The sequence below is a fragment of the Drosophila subpulchrella genome, chromosome 3R (genome assembly GCF_014743375.2).
Source record: "Drosophila subpulchrella strain 33 F10 #4 breed RU33 chromosome 3R, RU_Dsub_v1.1 Primary Assembly, whole genome shotgun sequence".
In the NCBI taxonomy this organism is placed as follows: Eukaryota; Metazoa; Arthropoda; class Insecta; order Diptera; family Drosophilidae; genus Drosophila; species Drosophila subpulchrella.
Window position 1 is genome coordinate 1,595,453 of NC_050609.1, and position 18,761 is coordinate 1,614,213.

Consider the following 18,761-nt stretch of genomic DNA (forward strand, 5'->3'; position numbering starts at 1 on the left):
AATGTTTTATTTTATTAATGACTCTAAATGTTAAAAAATATAACATAATTTAATTTTGTCTGATTTACCAAGTCTAATATTTTGTTTTCACCCCACGACCCCTGAATTTAGGTTTTAATATTATTTTATTGTTTCTTTTAAATTAGGTTGACAGCATGATGATTGTGTAGAATCTATTCTTCCTCCTCGTCCTCCTCCTCTTCTTCGTCATCGAGATCTTCTTCGTAGTTGTTGCCACCAGTGGGGGTAACATTGGAGCCTAGCTCGATGACCGGTTCCTGTTCCTCGATGGGCGTCACGGGCTCCTCAACCAGAGGCTCGTTGACCTCGGCCTCGGCCTCGGTGTCGTTCTTCTGGATGGCCTGCAGCTCCTGGGCGGCGATCTCGGATTCCTGGCGGGCGATCTCGGCCAGCTCGGCGGCCTGGCGAGCAAGTTCGCCCTCACTCTCCTTCTCGATCTCCGCCAGGCGCTCCAGCTCCTGCTCCCGGAGACGCTGCTCTTCCTCCAGACGAGCTTCTTCGGCGGCACGGGCTTCTTCGGCGGCTTGGGCCTCTTCGGCGGCCTTCTGGGCGGCTTCTTCCTCAGCCCTCAGGGCGGCCTCTTCAGCGGCCTTTTGGGCGGCTTCTTCGGCCAGACGAGCCTCTTCGGCAGCTTGAAGGGCGGCTTCTTCAGCGGCCTTTTGGGCAGCTTCTTCGGCGGCCTTCTGGGCGGCAGCCTCTTCTGCTAGACGAGCCTCTTCGGCGGCTTTCTGGGCAGCCTCTTCGGCAGCCTTGGCGGCAGCTTCTTCAGCTAGGCGAGCTTCTTCGGCAGCTCTAAGAGCAGCTTCTTCGGCAGCCTTAGCGGCAGATTCTTCTGCAGCCTTTTGGGCGGCAGCTTCGGCCAGAAGAGCCTCTTCGGCAGCGATTTTGGCGGCCTCTTCGGCAGCCTTCTTCGCCTTGGCAGCAGCCTGTTTCTCGGCCTCAGCTGACAGGCGTTCCCTCTCCTCCTTCAGGGCCCTTTAAGATTATTTAGTAATTAGTAAAAATATTAAAATACGATCTAAGACCACCCACTTCTCTTCCCGACGCTTGGCCTCATCGGCTTTCTGGGCTTTCTTCTTCTCCAAATCGATCTCGTCCAGAGCTTCCTCGTTGACCGTTAGCAGGCGCTCCTGGCGAAGACGCTGCTTCTCCTTCGCCTCCACATCGAGTGGGTCCTCCAGGGGCCTAGGGGCAGAAAATTTTCTAGATGGACGGTTAGGATCCAACTCGGCATCTGAAATTTAGAGCTTGTCAGAAGAACCCTCGCCACAGTGCGTATGCTTCTCTATTTTATTCTTCATTTCACATTAAATATCCTTTACTTTGGTGGTTCTCTCAGTTATATCAATTACATTATCTTGTACGACTAATACTTACTATGTGGATCGGCGATTGGTGGTTTGCTTATAGACGAGGCAAGGAAAATTGCAGATACAGTAGACGCCAATGGTTTAGAGTATTGTGTGGCATTAATGGGAATTTTAAAAAAGTTCTGGGTGTGAAGAATTAAACCAAAATGTGGTTAATGGGTTAAGCATACATACATATATACATCTCAAAATGCAAAAGAGTACATAAAGTAAGCTGAGGACTCGAAGTGTTGGACTGTGTGTATTGTGTCATTCAATTTTAAGTTTATTTTTCTGCATCAATCCATAAGTCGTCATTTATATACAAAAATGTTGTCAAGTGTTATATTTCAATAAAAATATTTTATTACTTTGTTAGCAGAGTAAACGCTGCTATACTTTTATTTATTTAAAGGATTTTTTTAAATCACCCACTGGAGGAAGAATAACTTTCGAGCCCATAAAGAAAGATTTGTGCTTAAATCCGTATTTACAAATTAATATATTGATACATATTTGTAAGTAAATATCCCTAAAATGTGATTACATATGCATGAACATAACATTGGTTAACAAAATTCGCGCTGACGTCCATATCTTAAATGCCAAAAATGATGCACATGAAGTATTTATTAATTCGTAGTCAGTGATCATGAAAGTATATAATTTAATCGTCAGCTTTTTACTTAAGTTACAAACAAATTGAAAGAGAATGAATAAGTATCTACATTTTGGTGAGTCACATGAAAAATGTTAGTATCACAAGTGATGCGCTGAATTTATTTATTTTTCTTTTATTCGATCTTTTAAGCTGTTCTGATCTGACTTGTGTAAGTATTAGTCTGAGTAGTGAAAGCGCCAGAGTGTGTCGATATCAATTGTTCATCTTGTAGATATCGGCTAATTGTCTACCACGCAAAAGAAAGTCTTTTAGATTGGTTTATTTAAGAAAGAGAAGTGTATGTCCATACAAAAATCAGGCATGTTATCATTTAGGCCTCAACTTCAACAGCTTCAACTGGAAAGAATCAATCAATCATAAAACGTATAACGTTAGTGAAATACAATGAACTGAACAATTCAGGATGCAGCAACCAAATATGTAAGTTAGTTACAAATGAATAAACTAATTTAGATTCTATAGCACCGTATTTCAAGCTATCTTAACTTTAAAGTAAATATTTAAATGTAGGAATTTATTGGACAAGTGGAGAACGCAAAAATTGAGAATTGATACAAGCCAATTTAAGTAATACGAATAGATATAATACTATTTTTAATCCAAGCCATAGGTGCCTTATCTTGTTTTTAAAAAGTAATAACTATAATTGTCTGGCATGTAATGAAGAATGTAAATTATTCTCTGCTTGACTTTTGATTGTATGAAAAGTGTTTCTTTGAGTTCCATCAACTAGGAATCTATTAAAGTTGTGAATGTCTATTGGAAATTTTAAAAACAAGTTCTTAAAGAAAAAAACCGAATACCCTTGTCCTTAAGTATGCAAATTTTAATGAATGGTAATTGTTTGGCGCAACATCAATTACACTTATGCTTGAGTGATATATACAGGTGTCATCTTCAAGCGTAATGTAACAACATGAACAGTACTTACCTTCCTTTACAGGAACATGGGATTTCTTATCATTCTTCCAAGTCGGGTGTCTAAGGTACCAGGACAAGAGGTTAATATCATTTCGAACTTTGTCCGAATCGTACAATGGACTTCTAACATTATAGGCCTTGTCACCGCAAATCCTTACTGATGCAAGATGACTTTTACCTTTTGTTATTTAATTATTTAAAAAATGGAATTTAATAGCCATTTACTATACAATTAAGATATCTAACCACAGTTGTGAACAGAATACATAGTGCTGTAGGTGGGCACCATTGCGAAATGCAACTTACCAACATATTTTACAGCTGGCCTCGGATAGTGCGAAATATTGTGAACCTCCTTGGCAATATGACGCACAGGATTTGTGACACGGGCCACATAAGCGTCTAGGGCCAGTTGCGAAGTCGGCTCGTAGGTGTAACTGGAAAAATATATTTTCAGAATTTAGTATTCAATATAATGAGCAATGGACTTTGTGGCATTTTTATAAATTAAGACAAATTCAAAGGGTAAGTTTACAAAAGTATAATTTTAGGCATATAAGATGAAAAGGTCATAACCATATTTTAAAAATCTTAAAAAGAGGTACCCAATTGGTATTTTTAGCTAATTAAATTTCATAAATTGTCAGTTCTTTCCAACGAATTTTTGCAAACGCACATGTCGTATGCGTGTTGTAAACGCAAAAATAACGCATACGACAAGTGGAACGAATGCAATTATCTTCTATGCCAAGGGCTCGTAAAATCTAAAAACTGCACAAAGATGGTCTAATAAATACACAAAAACATATATTTTTGAATGCATATAAGAGCATTTTAAGCTATTTTCGGTTTTCTAAAGGGCCATTATTAGGTTTAAGGTCGGACTAGTGGTTTCTTATAAGGGAACCTCACTTACCCGGTGACTGGGAAGGGAGTGCAGCTACGTGCACGGCGCACCACGGGAGTATGCAAGTCACGAATCAGAGATTGCGCCCGGTTGCGAATCCGGCTTGTTTCCTCGGAGAAAGTCTGCAATTTGGATGGAATGTTAGAGGCGCGTCCCCAAAAAGGATTCAAATCGACGAAAGCTCAACTCCAAGTTTTCTGTGTGGCTAAGTGTGCAAGCTACGTGCTAAGAAACGGTGGACCAACTTACGGTGAAGGGCTCGGTATTGAGGTAATTGGTCAGGGCCCGGGCACCGTATCCAGGCGGCAGCCTCTTCAGGTAGGAGGGCACGGCGCGAACGGGGCTGGTAATGACCCTCACCGGCGAGGAGGTGATCCTCAGCGGCGAAAGCGAGCTACGGGGCGCATACACCCGGGTGACCGTGGTCGGGTTGTAGACGTAGGACGGCGTGTACGTGGTGTACGATGTCGGGATGTAGGTCGAAGTGTAGGTCGATGGCAAGTAGGTGGGGCTGTAGTAGGTCGATGGCGAGGAGTAGGAGTAGGTGGTGCGCTCCGGCGATGAAATCACTCGGGTCGTCGTGCGGACAACGCGAACAGGCGATGGGGAGTGTATGACGCGGGACACCACACGGGCGGGTGAGGTCACCACGCGGATGGGCGAGGTCACCACACGGGTTGCGCCGTAGACACGGCGGGGCACCGAGTAGCTCGAGTAGATGGGGTAACTCGACTTGTACACCTATTTGGCAACGGTTTCAAAATTAACATAACATCGTATGTGCGAGGCTGGGTGATTCTGATTTGATTAGCGGAATGAGAAAGCGGAGAATTGAAGTCAGAACATAACCAGAAACAGAAACTGGAACCATGATCTCTCCAGTCGGAGAGTTTCTTCTGATATATGATTTAGTTAGTAAGTTCCATGTCGGAAAGAGTCGATCTTAACATCCACAGTTTGTTTTAATGGATAGTATACTAAATATTATCTATATTTAAGATATCCTAAATTTATTCAGTTTTTACAAATAATATTTTTGCAGCTAGTTGAGGTTACTTGAAATGGAAAAATCAGTTCATAGCACAAACAGATACGAAAGTAAGAATATAATGAATGCTCTAGCTTTACAATTTAGGGATCTGCGTAGATTCTTCAATTTTGTTACGAAAGTGTTATATATATAGGTAGATATAAATAATTCAGTTTTTATGAAACAACATGAATAATATACACCTGCACTTAAGATTTGCGATATTTTTAAAAGGGCAACACTACGGTTTTAATATATTGGGTTCTTCTTGAACTACAAACTAAATAAGAGGGCTTACTACTAACCGAGTCGGCTTTTCCAGTGACGATGATGTGATGGATGTGATTGAACAGTGTGATAATAGTCAATAGAAAAGAATAGTAGAACCATAGAAAGATGGATGACAAGCGATGTAGGCGAGTAGGATGAAAACCAAATACTTACACGAGTTACTTTCTCGACCGAGGGGTACTGAAAGTAATACAAAATACGGCATTGGAGGTTTAGGGTAAAAAAATATGGCAACTCGCATACTCCTTGACAAAAACGGTGTTGTTTTCGGTTTCCTACTTAGTGTCTTCTGTATGAATATCGTATCGACCTTCTATTCTCATTGCTCAAAAAAAATAATGCTTGGTTTATTTCAGATTAGACCGTGTTTATTTTATTGTATCACAAATATGTTTTAACATGACTGCTTGAAGGTTGCAAATACACAGAGAAATTGTTTTTATATATTTTTCAGTTAATCTAGTCTATATGCGAAACTATTTGGTCATTAGTGGGGATTAGTCCAAGTCAAAACAAATACATCATCATCATCGGAAACATCGTATACTTATACATGGGCACTCAAGGTTAGCGTGTTAGGTGGATTATTTGAAATATAAATATGTATGTATATTATATATGTATTCAAAACAATGACGTATTAGTGGGCACCATAACATTCAAAGCCGTGGGCAACCGATGCCGCCTCTTCAGATCCGCCGATGCAGTGCATCCAACATCCTACACATGGTAGGAGAAGTGACGGTACTTGGTGCCGCCGGGCAGGTTGCCGGAGGTTGTCGAGGAATAGCTGTAGCCGCCTGGTCCGGCGCCAGTGGTGCTCGTCCGCTCAGTGCTGTAGTTGTACGCGCCACCGGGACCGCTGCGCGAGGTCTTCTCCACCGTCGAGGTGTAGGTGGAGCGTTCTGGGCGGTACGAGTGCGGGTTGCTCGAGTCGTAGCTGCTCTTCTCCACGGACGACTTCGAGGTGTACGAGTAGTCCGAGGAGGCCCTGCTGCGGTGCGAGCCCGGCCTGTCCGTGCACAGGTCTAAGCGTGGAGTCTATAATTCCGATTTGATAGTGATATATTGAAAAGGTTTTGGTTTGGTTTCGGCATTTTGGCAACGTAAGCTTTCATTTAAAGTTAAGGCAAGACTGCTCCACGAATTGCTGTATGCAAATGGCCAAATACCGCAATGCGACTCATTCGGGGGAAATTGAAACATGTTCGAACTGTTTAACTTTAGAGTTTCGAGTTTAATGCAACCATCTATGTAGGCACACAAAATGCTATGATTCTATGGATGAAACGTTAGAAACATGGGTACACAGAGAAAAGACCATTGTTGGTTTGAAAATGGAAGTGAATTATTATAGTTTTGATACTGTTTTCATAATGGAAACCTTTTAAAGGAAACCTTAAAAATGTATTGTTTGAAATAGGCACAAAATAGTATCGCTTTTTTAATCATAAACCAACAAGGGTTCTTTTTCTCTGAGTAGAGTAAAAACTTGCACAACTGTTTTTAGTGGGTTAACACGGAGTTTAATGGACTATGGCTAGATTGAAGGCCTATCATTATTTTGTATGATTTTTCATTTTTTTTGTCGTTTTTAAATAATGTTATGTGTTCTTAGTTAAGACTAAAATCGTTCGACTAGCTTTCGATTGGTTTCGGGTTTTCGGTTGGGTGGGTGACTGAGGTCGCTCCCTAGTAGGAGTACTTGGTGACCATTGCGCCCGACCTCTCGTTGCGGTAGGTCTCCCGGCGGACTGGAAGGGATTCGGAGACGGCGCGATGGAGACGCGGCAGCTGGGCGTCCAGACTGTCGCGGAAGGTGCGAGCGGCGGTGTTGCCGCCCGCCTCCACGGTGTCGATGTGCTGGCGCACCAGGCCCAGGATACGCGTCCTGTTCTTGTCCCTGGTCGAGACGTACGGCTCGATGGGCTCGTAGGCCAGCTTGTAGTCCGGCTTGATGGCCGCCCGATTGATCGGATCAAGGATCGACCGCTGGCGCCGCTCAAGATCAGGTCGCCGCACTCCGAAGGCGGTCACCGGATCCGAGATGAGCGACGGCCGCGGCACGAACGGAACTTTCTCCCAGTCAATTGGTGTTCTCTTCGTTCTCTGCAAAGCCCAAAAGTCCACAAGTTTTGTTTTTAATTTCTGGGTCAGCCGGGTATTAAGCTGTGGCGATGGCTCAGTGGTTAGGTGGTGCAGCTGGGAACTGCTGGCGGTGCTGGGGACTCAACTGGGCGGTGGGTCTATCATACATATATACACGGTTCTTGGGCGGAGCATTTATATACAGCTTCGTTGGGGCAGTGGTTGGGGTCGAGTCAAGCTATATCCAATATTCGAACATCCTTACATTATGACACAAGCTGCATATCTACACATGTATCTGAAGACTAGAGTGGACCTCTATTGTTGGTTTATAAAGAGGTGTACTTCATATTTAAAAACTAAGCCCACTTTATGGGTTTTCTTTTAACTTAAGGCAGTTGCAGTGCTTCAATTTCGAAATGTAATTCTCCAAAAGGTCCACCCTAGTCTAAATACACATAGGTATATATGCATATTGATACGACGTAGTGTGGTTGTAAGTAATGTGCAATGGGAGCATTATGGTATCACTCGCAGCATTAAGATGGAACGCAATCAGCAAACATTTATTTATGTACAGCAATATAGTCAAGTTAATATTCAAAGCTATTTTTTCTGCAGCCTACCCCTAAATACCAAGCATCACATCTGCATTATATAGGTAGGTATATTTAAAAGATACACATCAATGACATCAGACATGGTATCTCTTTTTCATTCATCAAATCATTAATATTATACGATATTAAGTGAAGATTCTGACAGTTGTCAACATGTATATACAAGTAAAACAGAAAGTGTCCAGACAAGATGGATCTCTTGGGGCTATGATTTACATATATATCCTTGCTTGGATTATCATCACATTAAACTGTCTGAAAAATGGGTCTTTAGTGATTTTTTCAGCATCTTTCCTCTAATTTTCAAAAATTTTGCCGTTATTTTATTGTTGGTTCTTCCCATGGCTTTGGTTTATTTGAATATATTATGGAAATCGGAAAGATATTTTTAGGACTAGCGAAGAGCGAAATGCGCGCGCATATAGTATTACACATACAAAAAGCAAAACCACGGCCCGTACAAAAACAAATTATCGAGAGAGTTGCCTCCGTGTGAGTTTCATCGAGAATTCGCATGTGTTTGGAATTCCACTCGCCTATATGCTAAACATTTTTGGGCACCAGACGGACCCGGACCTCAGCTTTTTGTAAATAATAATAAAATAGATAGAGAAGAAAATGTTCGGCCTCCGCTGAATTCCTAAAATGTATTCGCGTGTTATATTTGGGAGATGAGTAAACACGTATATCCGAAAGAGATATGAAGATCATAGCGCAGCAATAAATTTAGGAAAAATTCAATTCCCACGGTCTCACGAAAAATTGCAATGTTTTCACACTCGCATAATTTTGTCAAAATAATTTTGTCACATTTTTATGATTTTCGGTCTGGTTTTATTTTGGTTAGACGGGGAACGCACATAAATCACATATAGTATAGTACAAGTACATACAACCGTTATGAAAGTTATTAAGTTGTTAGAAATAGGTTTATGTATGAATGCCCACACTGAACCTGAAAATACTATTTCGCATATATACATTTACAGAACATCCAGGTGATCATCAAATATTCTTGAGCACAAGGACATTTAGTTGTAAAAAACCAGCTAGTTATATACTGTAAGTTCGATACGATATTCATATTTGGTAGACACTTTACATTCAAACGTGTTTCAATTTCTTAAATAATCTGTTCGCTTGTCAAAATGAAACCATTGAGTACAGCAAGTGGGACACAAGCGCCTAAAACTGAAATCTTGTGACTACAGATTCGATTAGCAATTAACTAACTGCTTTCAAATTTGTCAAATTTATCCGCAGCGTTTGCATTCACAGGTTTTCATATTTTGGAAATTTTGAATTTGGAATTTTGAGTTTGGAAACTGTACGCACAGATATATTTCACAGATTTAAATCAAGGAAAACCACACTACCGTATGTCAAGTAAAAAATTGTATGTCGAAGGGCTTACCGTAACGGCGTAAGAAGTCGTCACCGGCCTCGAGGAGTAGGTTCTGCGAGTCGTAAATCCACTTTCGTAAACCATTTTGCGATTTTTAGATGCAGTTGCTTTTGAGATATTTCAAATTGAATTGTTCGTTTGATTTGGTTCGGATATATCGTCGTTGCGTGTTGTTCACTAGACGCCCGTTCGAGTTGATCTGCCCGAGAATGGCACGGAGCACTTGCTTATAATTTTTTGATTTTCAAAATTTTCACAGCCTTCGATCCCTCGCTCTCTGTCTCTCTCTCTCACGCTCAGTCCATACCTCTTTTTCTATCCATCTCCCAAATAAACTTATTTTTGGAATTAAGAAACATTGACATCTCTCGTCGCAAAAGAGCGAGCGAATTCTGTTTACATAAAGCCAGCACTTTTCATACAGTTGTGTTCGGAAAAGCCTATGTACAAACGTATACCGCCTTGTGCCCACAGGATATAGAAGCCCTTTTCGAAAACAAACGTCATGGATGTTTTCCAGAAACTTTGTATTTTTAGATCGAACACTCGTAGAATATTTGTTTTCTTGATGAAGTGTTATGATATTATGATATGATGTAGTGGCCCTTTTCGCAGAGGTGATAAATTGGTCGATATGTACGCCAATGTGTTGAGAATTATTTATTTTTAAATTCAGTACAAGATTTTCGAATATAACGAGCAATTATTGAAAATCGAAAATATTTGATTTTGAAATTTATTTATAAGCATTGGCGGAATGCAATATTTGTTTAATGTAAACATTAATGGCGGTAAATTATATGTACATCGTAATATCCCAAATGACTTGCAAGGTTTTAGGATAGTTTTCGCATCATTCAAAACATCATCGTACTATTCGTCATCTTAAATTCGGTCAAAAGATTGATTGACAAACAAACATAGAACATGCAGCCAAGACGTCCAATTATGAGTGGGCATTTTAAGAATAAATCAAATAAGGCATGAAATTAAAATCCTGAGAGCAATTTATGGTCGGTGGGTATCACCTGTGGACCGGACACTGAGCTTTCCACACATATATCTGGAAATAAATTATTAAAAAACACAAATAAGATAAAAATAAATTTTGTTTTCCAACAATTTGAGGCCAGATTACTCATACATTCTTACAATAGAAGATCGGAAACATGTATTCGTGAACATATAAATAAACTGCACATCATCGTATACCCACATATAAAATCGGCTGTGTAGGTGTCTAGTTGTATATAAACAAAACCATGGCAGAAATTCAAAAAAGCAAATTCTTTATGACATTAACCTTAACGAGAGGCAATGAATGACTCGTAATTTCAAGGCTGCCAAAGTCACACTAATCGGAGAACAAATATGTCATTGAGCGTTGACTTGGAATTTCTTATTTTCTTTATACCAATTAAGTGTAAATGGACATTGACGAGTTAACAGCAAATAAATCGGCCAACATCGATATAAACCAATCCTTCAATGTGGATCTCACAAGAACTATCATAGATAATTTTATTTAAAGAAAATGATAAGAGGAGACGATATATTTAAGGAAATGTATTTCAAGGTTTTATTTATTAGAAACATTAGTTTGTATCTGTTCTAGCTTTACTTAATCATACTCATACCCATACTTGTAATTAATTTAAAATCCTAAATGATGATAAAGAATATTGAAAGCTTTGATAGCCCCACAAAAAACCTACACATGCTCAACTTGAAAAAGTTTGGTGAACTCAAAAATATATAAGATGTATTTATTTATTTTTTTAATATGCTGTGAATTTTTGAAGGTCAGCGATGGTGACCCTGATCACTAAACTATAGAAATATATAACTTTTCAATATATATTTATTACAAACATTGGGTTTTTACATAAATGTTTAGGATCATTTATATTTAATCAGATCCTCCAAATTGGCACATTATTAAAGCAGTAACTTTTCTTCGAGATGCTTTGAGCCATTTCTTAATATCAATGTAAAAGCCCATATATTTTAGGCCTTTTGAATACTTACAAAAAACGAGCGGCAAAAAGTCAGTGACTTAATACCAGAAATCTCTTGGTCGGGTGCCCCTCATAATGATGCAAGCCGCGCAGGTGCAAACACTTCCATGTGTCTCCGGTCCCGAGTCGCGATTTTGATCCATGGGAGTACATAGATATACGACTCTTGGTTTCAGATGCATGGGCGCTCAATTTATCCGCCCAGCAAGCGTGGTTGTTTGTTGGCGTCTTCGCCGTTTTCGTGGCTGCGATAATTTTGTTAAATAATTGAGTATGCAATGAAAATTGCGCATTACGGCGACATAAATACAATGGATGGTCGTCTTTCTCTGCGAGGGTTTACTGTGCGTGTGTGGGGACATGGGCATAAGTGCCTATATGGTTACAAACACCTGTTCATTCGTTTTGCTAGAATGGGTTTCTTTCCTCACTTTTTCCAAAATACTCGCATAAACGGCATTCAAATCCGCACATTGCTTGACATTTTGTAATTTGAACAAATTGCTCGAATTTTTGGCTAGCTCTTATAAATAGTGGAGTTGGTACCACTCGAAATATTAGTTTGGAGCAGAGCGAACGACACGTTGGATCCGCGACATAAACTTCAGAGGACTACTACTATAATATAACAGCAAAAAAAGAGTATATATAAAAGCATAATGAACATCAATTACTTTGTCATATTGCAATTTCTGGCAGTTATGGTGTTGCTAACCTATGCAAATGCCATACCAAAATATGAAGAGAGTCATAAGTAAGTGGGGTTTGGCTAGCAATATTAGAACTTATTTTGGTTTTGATTTTTAGGTTCTACGCGGACAAAGCACAGCGGGATAGATCGTACTACAACGAAAATAAAACACAGCCAAGTGATCCGCAGGCAGCTTCCACAAAAGATAGGCTGGAACGACTGGGATATACCACCGGATATGGATCTCTGAATGTATGTGAATGCTTTTAGATTTTAAAGACAAACCATAAAAAATGTATATTTCTTCTTGAACTATTTAGGGATATCCTGGCGGTACAGGACTTTCTGCCTACAACCCTATTAAACTCGATCTGGGCGGTGTTGTTTTGGGTACTCTAGTGGGTATTGGCGCCATTATACTTATTCCCAAGATTCTATCAGCCTTCCATGGCGGCTACGGGGGATACGGTCGAAGTGAGTATTTACAAGGAATTCAAATCTCTTAATTTAATTTCCACTTTATTCAAGGTGAGGATAGTGACCTGACACCTCTTAGCAGCATGATCAATAAAATCGACGATGTCCTGGGTCAGAATAATATTGACTCAACGAGTTGCATGCAGCGTGCCGTATGTGGTTATGTTCGTTCTACAGAGTATAACATGAAGATCGGATCCTCTGACCAGATGGATGAATTCATTCACATGCTATCGGAGTAAGTAAAAACATTGTACATATATAATATTAATAACTGTATTACCAATATCCTTATTTACTTTCAGAAATTCTCTGGTAGATTACCTGCTAGATGGAACGGCTATAAAAGAGGCGTTGGAGCACGGAAAGCGTTCCAACGATAGGGCATGTGAAGAGGTGTATTCCAATTGCCCACTGGATAGTAAATCAGCTACGGATATTCTGATGAAGCTTATGCCGAAGAAGAGCTCCCAAGGAAAGGGAAAATCTGGTATTTCTCGAGAAAAGAAGGTTTAATTAATGCTGCTCATTTTATGATCAATAAGATTGTTTTCCATACACTTACAACCAAATATTTTCTCAACAATTAAATAAACTCCATTGTGTTATTTTTATTTAAATATTTTATTGTGCACTGTTTAACAAGCTTTTCTAAACCAATTTATAAAGCCTAAGGCCATAAAACCTAAGAATTGTTCTCTAATCGTATCCGAATATTAATATCTAACTATTTTTGGGACTATCATTGGAGGATTCTCTTTTAGCCTCGCTGCCGCTCAAAATAATTTGCAACTGCTTCTCCTGCTGTTCAATTAGCGGCAACCAGTGCTCCGAAGGGGCTGAGAAGTGAGTGGGCTCAAACTTGGGTAATTTACCCAGATTTCCCAGGACCGTCTTGCGATGAGCTCGGTTCTCCAACATAATGTTCTCTAGTTTATCCACCAGATTGTTGGACTCCTTGATCAGGTCATCGATGGACTGCAGAAGGGCGTACCAATCTATTTTTTGGGTGCCAATCAGGGAATTGCCCCTCAATCGGAAGGGAAAGGGCACAAAGCTGCGCCAAGGCTTAAAGGACTCGATGGTGTAGGGTATAAAGTGTCGTTCCGATTCCATTTCCACTGCATCGTCGTCGAAATGCCAGGATGCCAAGGTAGGAGCCAAGTTCGTATTATTCCCACTTGGCCTCGACTGCTGAGATCCATCGAAGTTAAGCCTCCGTATCTTGGCAATCTGATCGCCCAGCCTCTTTTCCACATCGGAGATAATGTCACTGCCATCCTCATCGGTTTTGGGGAGATACGAGTTGACCAGATCCTTGTTATAGGCCTTGGGCAGTAGCGTTTGAGTTTGGCGCGAAACGGTAGGCACACTATCAGTCATTTGGGACATGGAATAGGTGAGCACATCTGCAAATATCTGGTTTATATTTTATAAATGCAAGTATCAAGTACTAAGCTCACACTTCTCATAGCCATCCTTCTTTTTGGAGTACTGTCCATCGGTAAGAATTCCTATGTCCTTATACAAAATCAGATCATTCTGCACACCAAAGCTGGCCTCTTTCATGAGCTTCGTGGGCACAAAGTCCGTTTGCAAGGCCACATTTGCTTTGCCAGCTCTTAGACGTCTATAGGGGAACATATTTGTATCCTATTAAATGCAAAAATTCTATTTAATAACCTCGAGGCATCCAGTAACTTGGCCCGCAGCAAGGCGCTTTTGTCGGGCTTGGTGAGCGTGGAAACGCTAACTGCCCGCCAAGGAGGTCGCTTGGCCTCATTTTCCTTTTCCTTCTCCGCAGCCAGCTCTTTCATGCGTCTCCAACTGTTTTTGGCTCTATGAAAAAGGATTACAATTGTTTAAAAAATATATAGAAATAATAACAACACTACCCACCTACTCAATGATGCACTACTACCTGCACGAATGTTCGATTGCGGAGCACTTTGCTGGTCATCCACACTTTGCGTCTCGCTGGTTTCCGATGATGTGCCACTGTTGTTGGAGCTGGTACCCTGCTTTGGCCTATTCATGGTAGCGATTTTTTTGCCCTTTTAAACTTTAAACGTGTGTGGGTGGAAAAACTTTGCACAACGTCTCTATTAGCAGTCAATACATCGATGCATAAACAATTTAGTGCATCCACGTTGCTATGGAGTCCACTGAAATGGTTGGGGTTGGGGATTCGGATATCGACCTATGGATGAAAGGGAATAACAAGGCGCCAAATAATTCAGAAATTCGCACCTTTCACATAGAAACAGTGCTGACAATCTAGCTATATCGATGTTAGGGGACTTTATAATAGTAAAGTAATAGTTCAAAAGTTCTTTATACAGACATAACAAAAAACATATTTTATTATTCAGTAGCATTTGTATTTAGGAGTTGTTGTAAAATGCATTGAATATGCGGAAGACTTCGCCATTGTAGTTCTCCAAATGCGTTCTTCCCGCTTCGTAGGAGCATTCGGAGAATAGATCGTAGTTCTGCCTTTGGAACCAATAGTTCTTCGTAGTGCTATTGGCGCCCAGATCGAGTGTGTTCAGCTGCAGCACTCCAAAGTGGAAGGTACGCCCGTCGGTCTGGACACTTTGCACGACAATTGGCTTGGGGAGAGCACCCTCCAAGGAGTCCCCGTGCAATTGCCTGGCTCGAGCCGCAGCTACAACGAAAGCTTTGACCAATGTCCTTGCGTGGAGTTGAGAAGTTGTCACGTCGGATCCATGGGAATTTTTCACTAGGTGTTTGTTAAAGACCGTAAAGATGGTGTGTGGATGGGAGCAGCTAATGTCCGTGCGCAGGGCTAAAAGAATGACATCGTTAGACTTTCATGATATGTATATTTCTGTTTAAGAAACTCACGGTAAAAATTCTCTGTTTGGTAAATGTGTCGTTTCGGAATCGATATCGTGGTCTTCATGGGGTAAAGGTCAGGTAGGTCTCCTTCAAATTTTCCCTTAATGGCCTCGATTGCACGATTAGCGAAAACCACTTTTTCAGCGTTGATAGAGAAACCAAGTAGATCACCGTCTTTGTTTAAAGAAGTCTTGAAGGTGGCGTTGTCTATAAACCTTTTACGTATTGAGACTGAACGACCGGCTAATTTTTCGGTTTCATGCAGCAGTTTGTTAACCAGCAGCCGACTGAGGGAGATTACAAAGTTACTGTGGGTTCAATTGGGTATGTAGATGTGAACTTACTTGACTCTTTCGTGGGAAATTCCGTAGGAGCGTGGCAGGTTGAAACGCGGCCTCTCCGGCACCCTCACCTTGGGCAGCTTAACTTGCTCCGCATCGAGCACGTGGGATGCCAAAATGGCATGACGGATACTCTTGTCTATGGACTTGGGTAACTGCTGGCTGGCTATGGCATCCTCGATTTGCTTGGGAAAGGTCGGGATCTCGATGCAGTTGGTCAGCACCTGGGCCTGTGGCAAACCGCCAATCAGCACGCTGTTGTCGGAGTAGGAGTGGCAAACGGTGGAGTGCCAGTCGGGGTGCTTGGTGTCCTCGAGAATCGTCTTCTCGCGGGTGCCAACGATGTCCACTCTGCAGGTTAAATGATATATGTATGTTACCTATTCAATCAGTAGGTAGTTCCCTGTAAATACTCACAGTTTTCTCTCAACTCTGGCGTTTAATAGATCCTCTGGATTCTTCACCTGAACACCCCGTTTCAGGAGCTCGGCGGCAGCGCCTGTTTCCTTGGGGACCCGCTTTCCCTGGACTAGCCAATGCTTCTTGAAGTGCCATCCAAGGTGCTGGGCACACAGGGTTTTCGTCAGCCTCATTTCAGTTAAGATTTGCCAATGTTTTCGTTCAATGAAGAGGAACCCGGTGGTCTGGTTATGAAATTTCTATTAGGAATGGGAGATGTTCAGTCACAGTTACTATTGTCGTTATTCGTCGCGGTCGTAATTCAGTGACTTGAGTTCATAAATTAAATATAATATTTGTATTTGGAATTATTTTAATTTTAAAAGATCTTAAATATGAAGAGCGAATTAAAATAAAATAAAGCCAACCGAACAATTTAATAATAATTTGTAATAGCCATATCTCAGACATTTTAAATTTTAAATAAATACAGCGTGCTGTGTGAACTAGCGATATCTATCGTTTGGCCGAGCCACCACTATTTTGCGGGGCTGGTCACACTCTGGGCAATAAATAAAGAAAAGGCGGAAGGTTCTGCTACGAAAATTAAGAAAATTAGGTTAAATCCTAGACGGTAAGTGTTCAATGGAGTTCCCCAAGCCACCTCCCGTGCACGGCTCATCTTAATTACCACGACTTTCGTGTTTCAGCCGCTCACTTTCTCCCGCAAGACTTACGACACCGCGCCACACCACACCACACGACAAAAATGCCGCGATACAGGGAGTGGGACCTGGCCTGCAAGGTGTATGTGGGCAACCTGGGCTCCTCGGCCTCCAAGCATGAAATCGAAGGGGCCTTCGCCAAATACGGACCGTTGCGGAATGTGTGGGTGGCCCGCAATCCGCCCGGTTTTGCCTTCGTGGAGTTCGAGGATCGCCGGGACGCGGAGGACGCGACTCGTGCCCTGGACGGAACGCGCTGCTGCGGCACAAGAATCCGCGTGGAGATGTCATCGGGTCGCTCCCGGGATCGCCGGCGGGGAGAGGGCGGCAGTACTAGTGGACGCTCTGGTTCCGGGCGCTACAGGTAATTCCACGACCAAAAACTGTACTTCCCGTGGTACCTTGACTATGTCTATGTCTTTCGTACGGAAGTCACGGATCTCTTGACTATCTAAAAGTGGGATAGTTCCCTTGGTACTCTAAGCGTACAACGGCAATCTTGTCTCGAAGCGCCAGAATTAATCAAGTTCTTATCAAAAAGTATACAATTTGTTATAGAATCGAAATTTCATTGGTATCATCGCAAAAACATTGATTGCTAATTGCAAACATTTACATTTTCCCGCCCTTTTTACTGCACGTGACGAAATAGCCTGCGAAAAGGCCTTCATTAAATAGAGGTCTCTTCGCAAGCTGTCTTATTCAGGTTCAATTGACCCTTGACCCTTACCAATTGAACATTGATAGTACGTTACTCGGACCAAAAATACAAACTGTATACATATGTACATATATTATCTACGATCAAAAGCCTTTAGTGGTTGTTAAATGCGAGTTATCGACACTTTTTCAGGATAACTCCTTCGGCTAGAACTACTTCCACTGCTACTCTTCTTCCTTCTACAACATCAACAATCTACAACAGCAACCATCTTCACAGCCCACAGCCAGCAACCTTCAACTTGCAACTCTAAATTATCCATGTTCAGCGTCACAGCCTCACAGAAGTTTTGATTAGCAACCCAAATGATTTCATCTTCGAAGAAGCAATGCAGTCGCCAAAAGAGTTCTACTAACGAAGTTATCCTGCGTATCCTTCAAATAATTGCTTACAATTATTTTCTTTATTTTATTTGCCAGAGATTAGGAGTATTTTTTACGGTTTGATGATTTACATTTAGTTGTTTAGGGCCCGCTTTCTCGAATTACCCACTCAAATAATGAGAAAACTGGCCTAGATCTTGTGTAACGCAATCAAGTATTATAGATTTGTCCGTCCATTTTGTCATCGCGATCCGGTTCTTCCAACAAAGTAGAAAGCTTTAAAACGTAGGATACCAGGGTTATTATAAAACATCACAGCAGCTACAGTAATGGGGTTCCAGCTTACTAAACGCTATAATTGATTCATTTGAGCTATACAATTTACACAGCTTTCATTTGTGTTTATATTGTGAATCAGATACACTCCAGCCAGCATTTATTTTTAGAGCCACACTTTTTCAGCACTTTGTAAGGCGCGTATGTACATACACTTCTTACTACTCTAAGCAGATAGTTGTATTGACTTGTTTAAATTGGGAAGTAATCATGTCTTCTTTACCAACGCGTTTATTTCAGGTCCCGCTCGCCACGTCGCTCCCGATCGCCCCGCAGCCGCAGCTTCTCGCGCGATCGTCGAAGTCGCTCGGACTCTCGCGATCGGCATTAAAATATTTCCCAAAAAGGATAACAATTAAGCAGTGTCGCAATCAAACAAAGAGCGTGGCCAAGGCCGACTTTTTGGTAGGGTTTTCTAAGTTGATTGCGATGTAAGTACATTTTCTTCAGATGACAATATAAATCTTTCGATGCATTCTTAAAATTCCTTTTTTTTACTAAGAAATAAAGACGCACAATCAGCGAGTTTTGATTGGTTTCATATATCATCAAAA

At 41.2% G+C, this 18,761-nt stretch overlaps 5 protein-coding genes across 10 annotated transcripts; 2 read left to right on the plus strand and 3 right to left on the minus strand.

The window, feature by feature from the left end:
* Window positions 1–106: 106 nt before the first annotated feature.
* Window positions 107–9,529, minus strand: LOC119563077 (protein anoxia up-regulated). Of its 5 annotated transcripts, XM_037876301.1 has the most exons (8): window positions 9,324–9,526; window positions 5,355–5,381; window positions 4,130–4,621; window positions 3,890–4,002; window positions 3,280–3,410; window positions 2,984–3,151; window positions 2,342–2,388; window positions 1,849–2,278 (listed from the first exon to the last, which is right to left on the minus strand). In XM_037876301.1, exons 1-7 carry the CDS (start codon window positions 9,396–9,398, stop codon window positions 2,363–2,365), a joined length of 1,032 nt encoding a protein of 343 aa, XP_037732229.1. In that variant the 5' UTR covers window positions 9,399–9,526; the 3' UTR covers window positions 1,849–2,278; window positions 2,342–2,362. The 5 variants fall into 5 exon arrangements, with proteins under 5 accessions (XP_037732227.1, XP_037732229.1, XP_037732228.1 ...); XM_037876299.1 differs by lacking the exons at window positions 1,849–2,278; window positions 2,342–2,388; window positions 2,984–3,151 and adding exons at window positions 107–996; window positions 1,054–1,255; XM_037876300.1 differs by having other exon boundaries at window positions 1,854–2,388.
* A 239-nt stretch (window positions 9,530–9,768) lies between these two features.
* LOC119563080 lies at window positions 9,769–13,074 on the plus strand. Of its 2 annotated transcripts, XM_037876305.1 has the most exons (6): window positions 9,769–9,931; window positions 11,854–12,086; window positions 12,140–12,275; window positions 12,344–12,497; window positions 12,552–12,738; window positions 12,806–13,016. In XM_037876305.1, the coding sequence occupies exons 2-6, from the start codon at window positions 11,992–11,994 to the stop codon at window positions 13,014–13,016; spliced, it is 783 nt and encodes a 260-aa protein (XP_037732233.1). In that variant the 5' UTR covers window positions 9,769–9,931; window positions 11,854–11,991. The 2 variants fall into 2 exon arrangements, with proteins under 2 accessions (XP_037732233.1, XP_037732234.1); XM_037876306.1 differs by lacking the exon at window positions 9,769–9,931 and having other exon boundaries at window positions 11,992–12,086; window positions 12,806–13,074.
* Window positions 13,075–13,223: 149 nt separating this feature from the next.
* On the minus strand, window positions 13,224–14,617 carry LOC119551640. The gene is made up of 4 exons (XM_037861074.1): window positions 14,400–14,617; window positions 14,184–14,339; window positions 13,964–14,130; window positions 13,224–13,909 (listed from the first exon to the last, which is right to left on the minus strand). The coding sequence occupies exons 1-4, from the start codon at window positions 14,534–14,536 to the stop codon at window positions 13,224–13,226; spliced, it is 1,146 nt and encodes a 381-aa protein (XP_037717002.1). The 5' UTR covers window positions 14,537–14,617.
* A 217-nt stretch (window positions 14,618–14,834) lies between these two features.
* On the minus strand, window positions 14,835–16,358 carry LOC119553402 (39S ribosomal protein L37, mitochondrial). The gene is made up of 4 exons (XM_037863778.1): window positions 16,121–16,358; window positions 15,707–16,054; window positions 15,369–15,649; window positions 14,835–15,309 (listed from the first exon to the last, which is right to left on the minus strand). Exons 1-4 carry the CDS (start codon window positions 16,294–16,296, stop codon window positions 14,885–14,887), a joined length of 1,230 nt encoding a protein of 409 aa, XP_037719706.1. The 5' UTR covers window positions 16,297–16,358; the 3' UTR covers window positions 14,835–14,884.
* Window positions 16,359–16,642: 284 nt separating this feature from the next.
* LOC119555638 (RNA-binding protein 1) lies at window positions 16,643–18,750 on the plus strand. The gene is given in 5 exon segments (XM_037867164.1): window positions 16,643–16,736; window positions 16,813–17,191; window positions 17,681–17,717; window positions 17,720–17,767; window positions 17,769–18,750. Coding segments are annotated over 4 exon segments (438 nt in total). The 5' UTR covers window positions 16,643–16,736; window positions 16,813–16,871; the 3' UTR covers window positions 17,802–18,750.
* The last annotated feature ends 11 nt before the right edge of the window (window positions 18,751–18,761 follow it).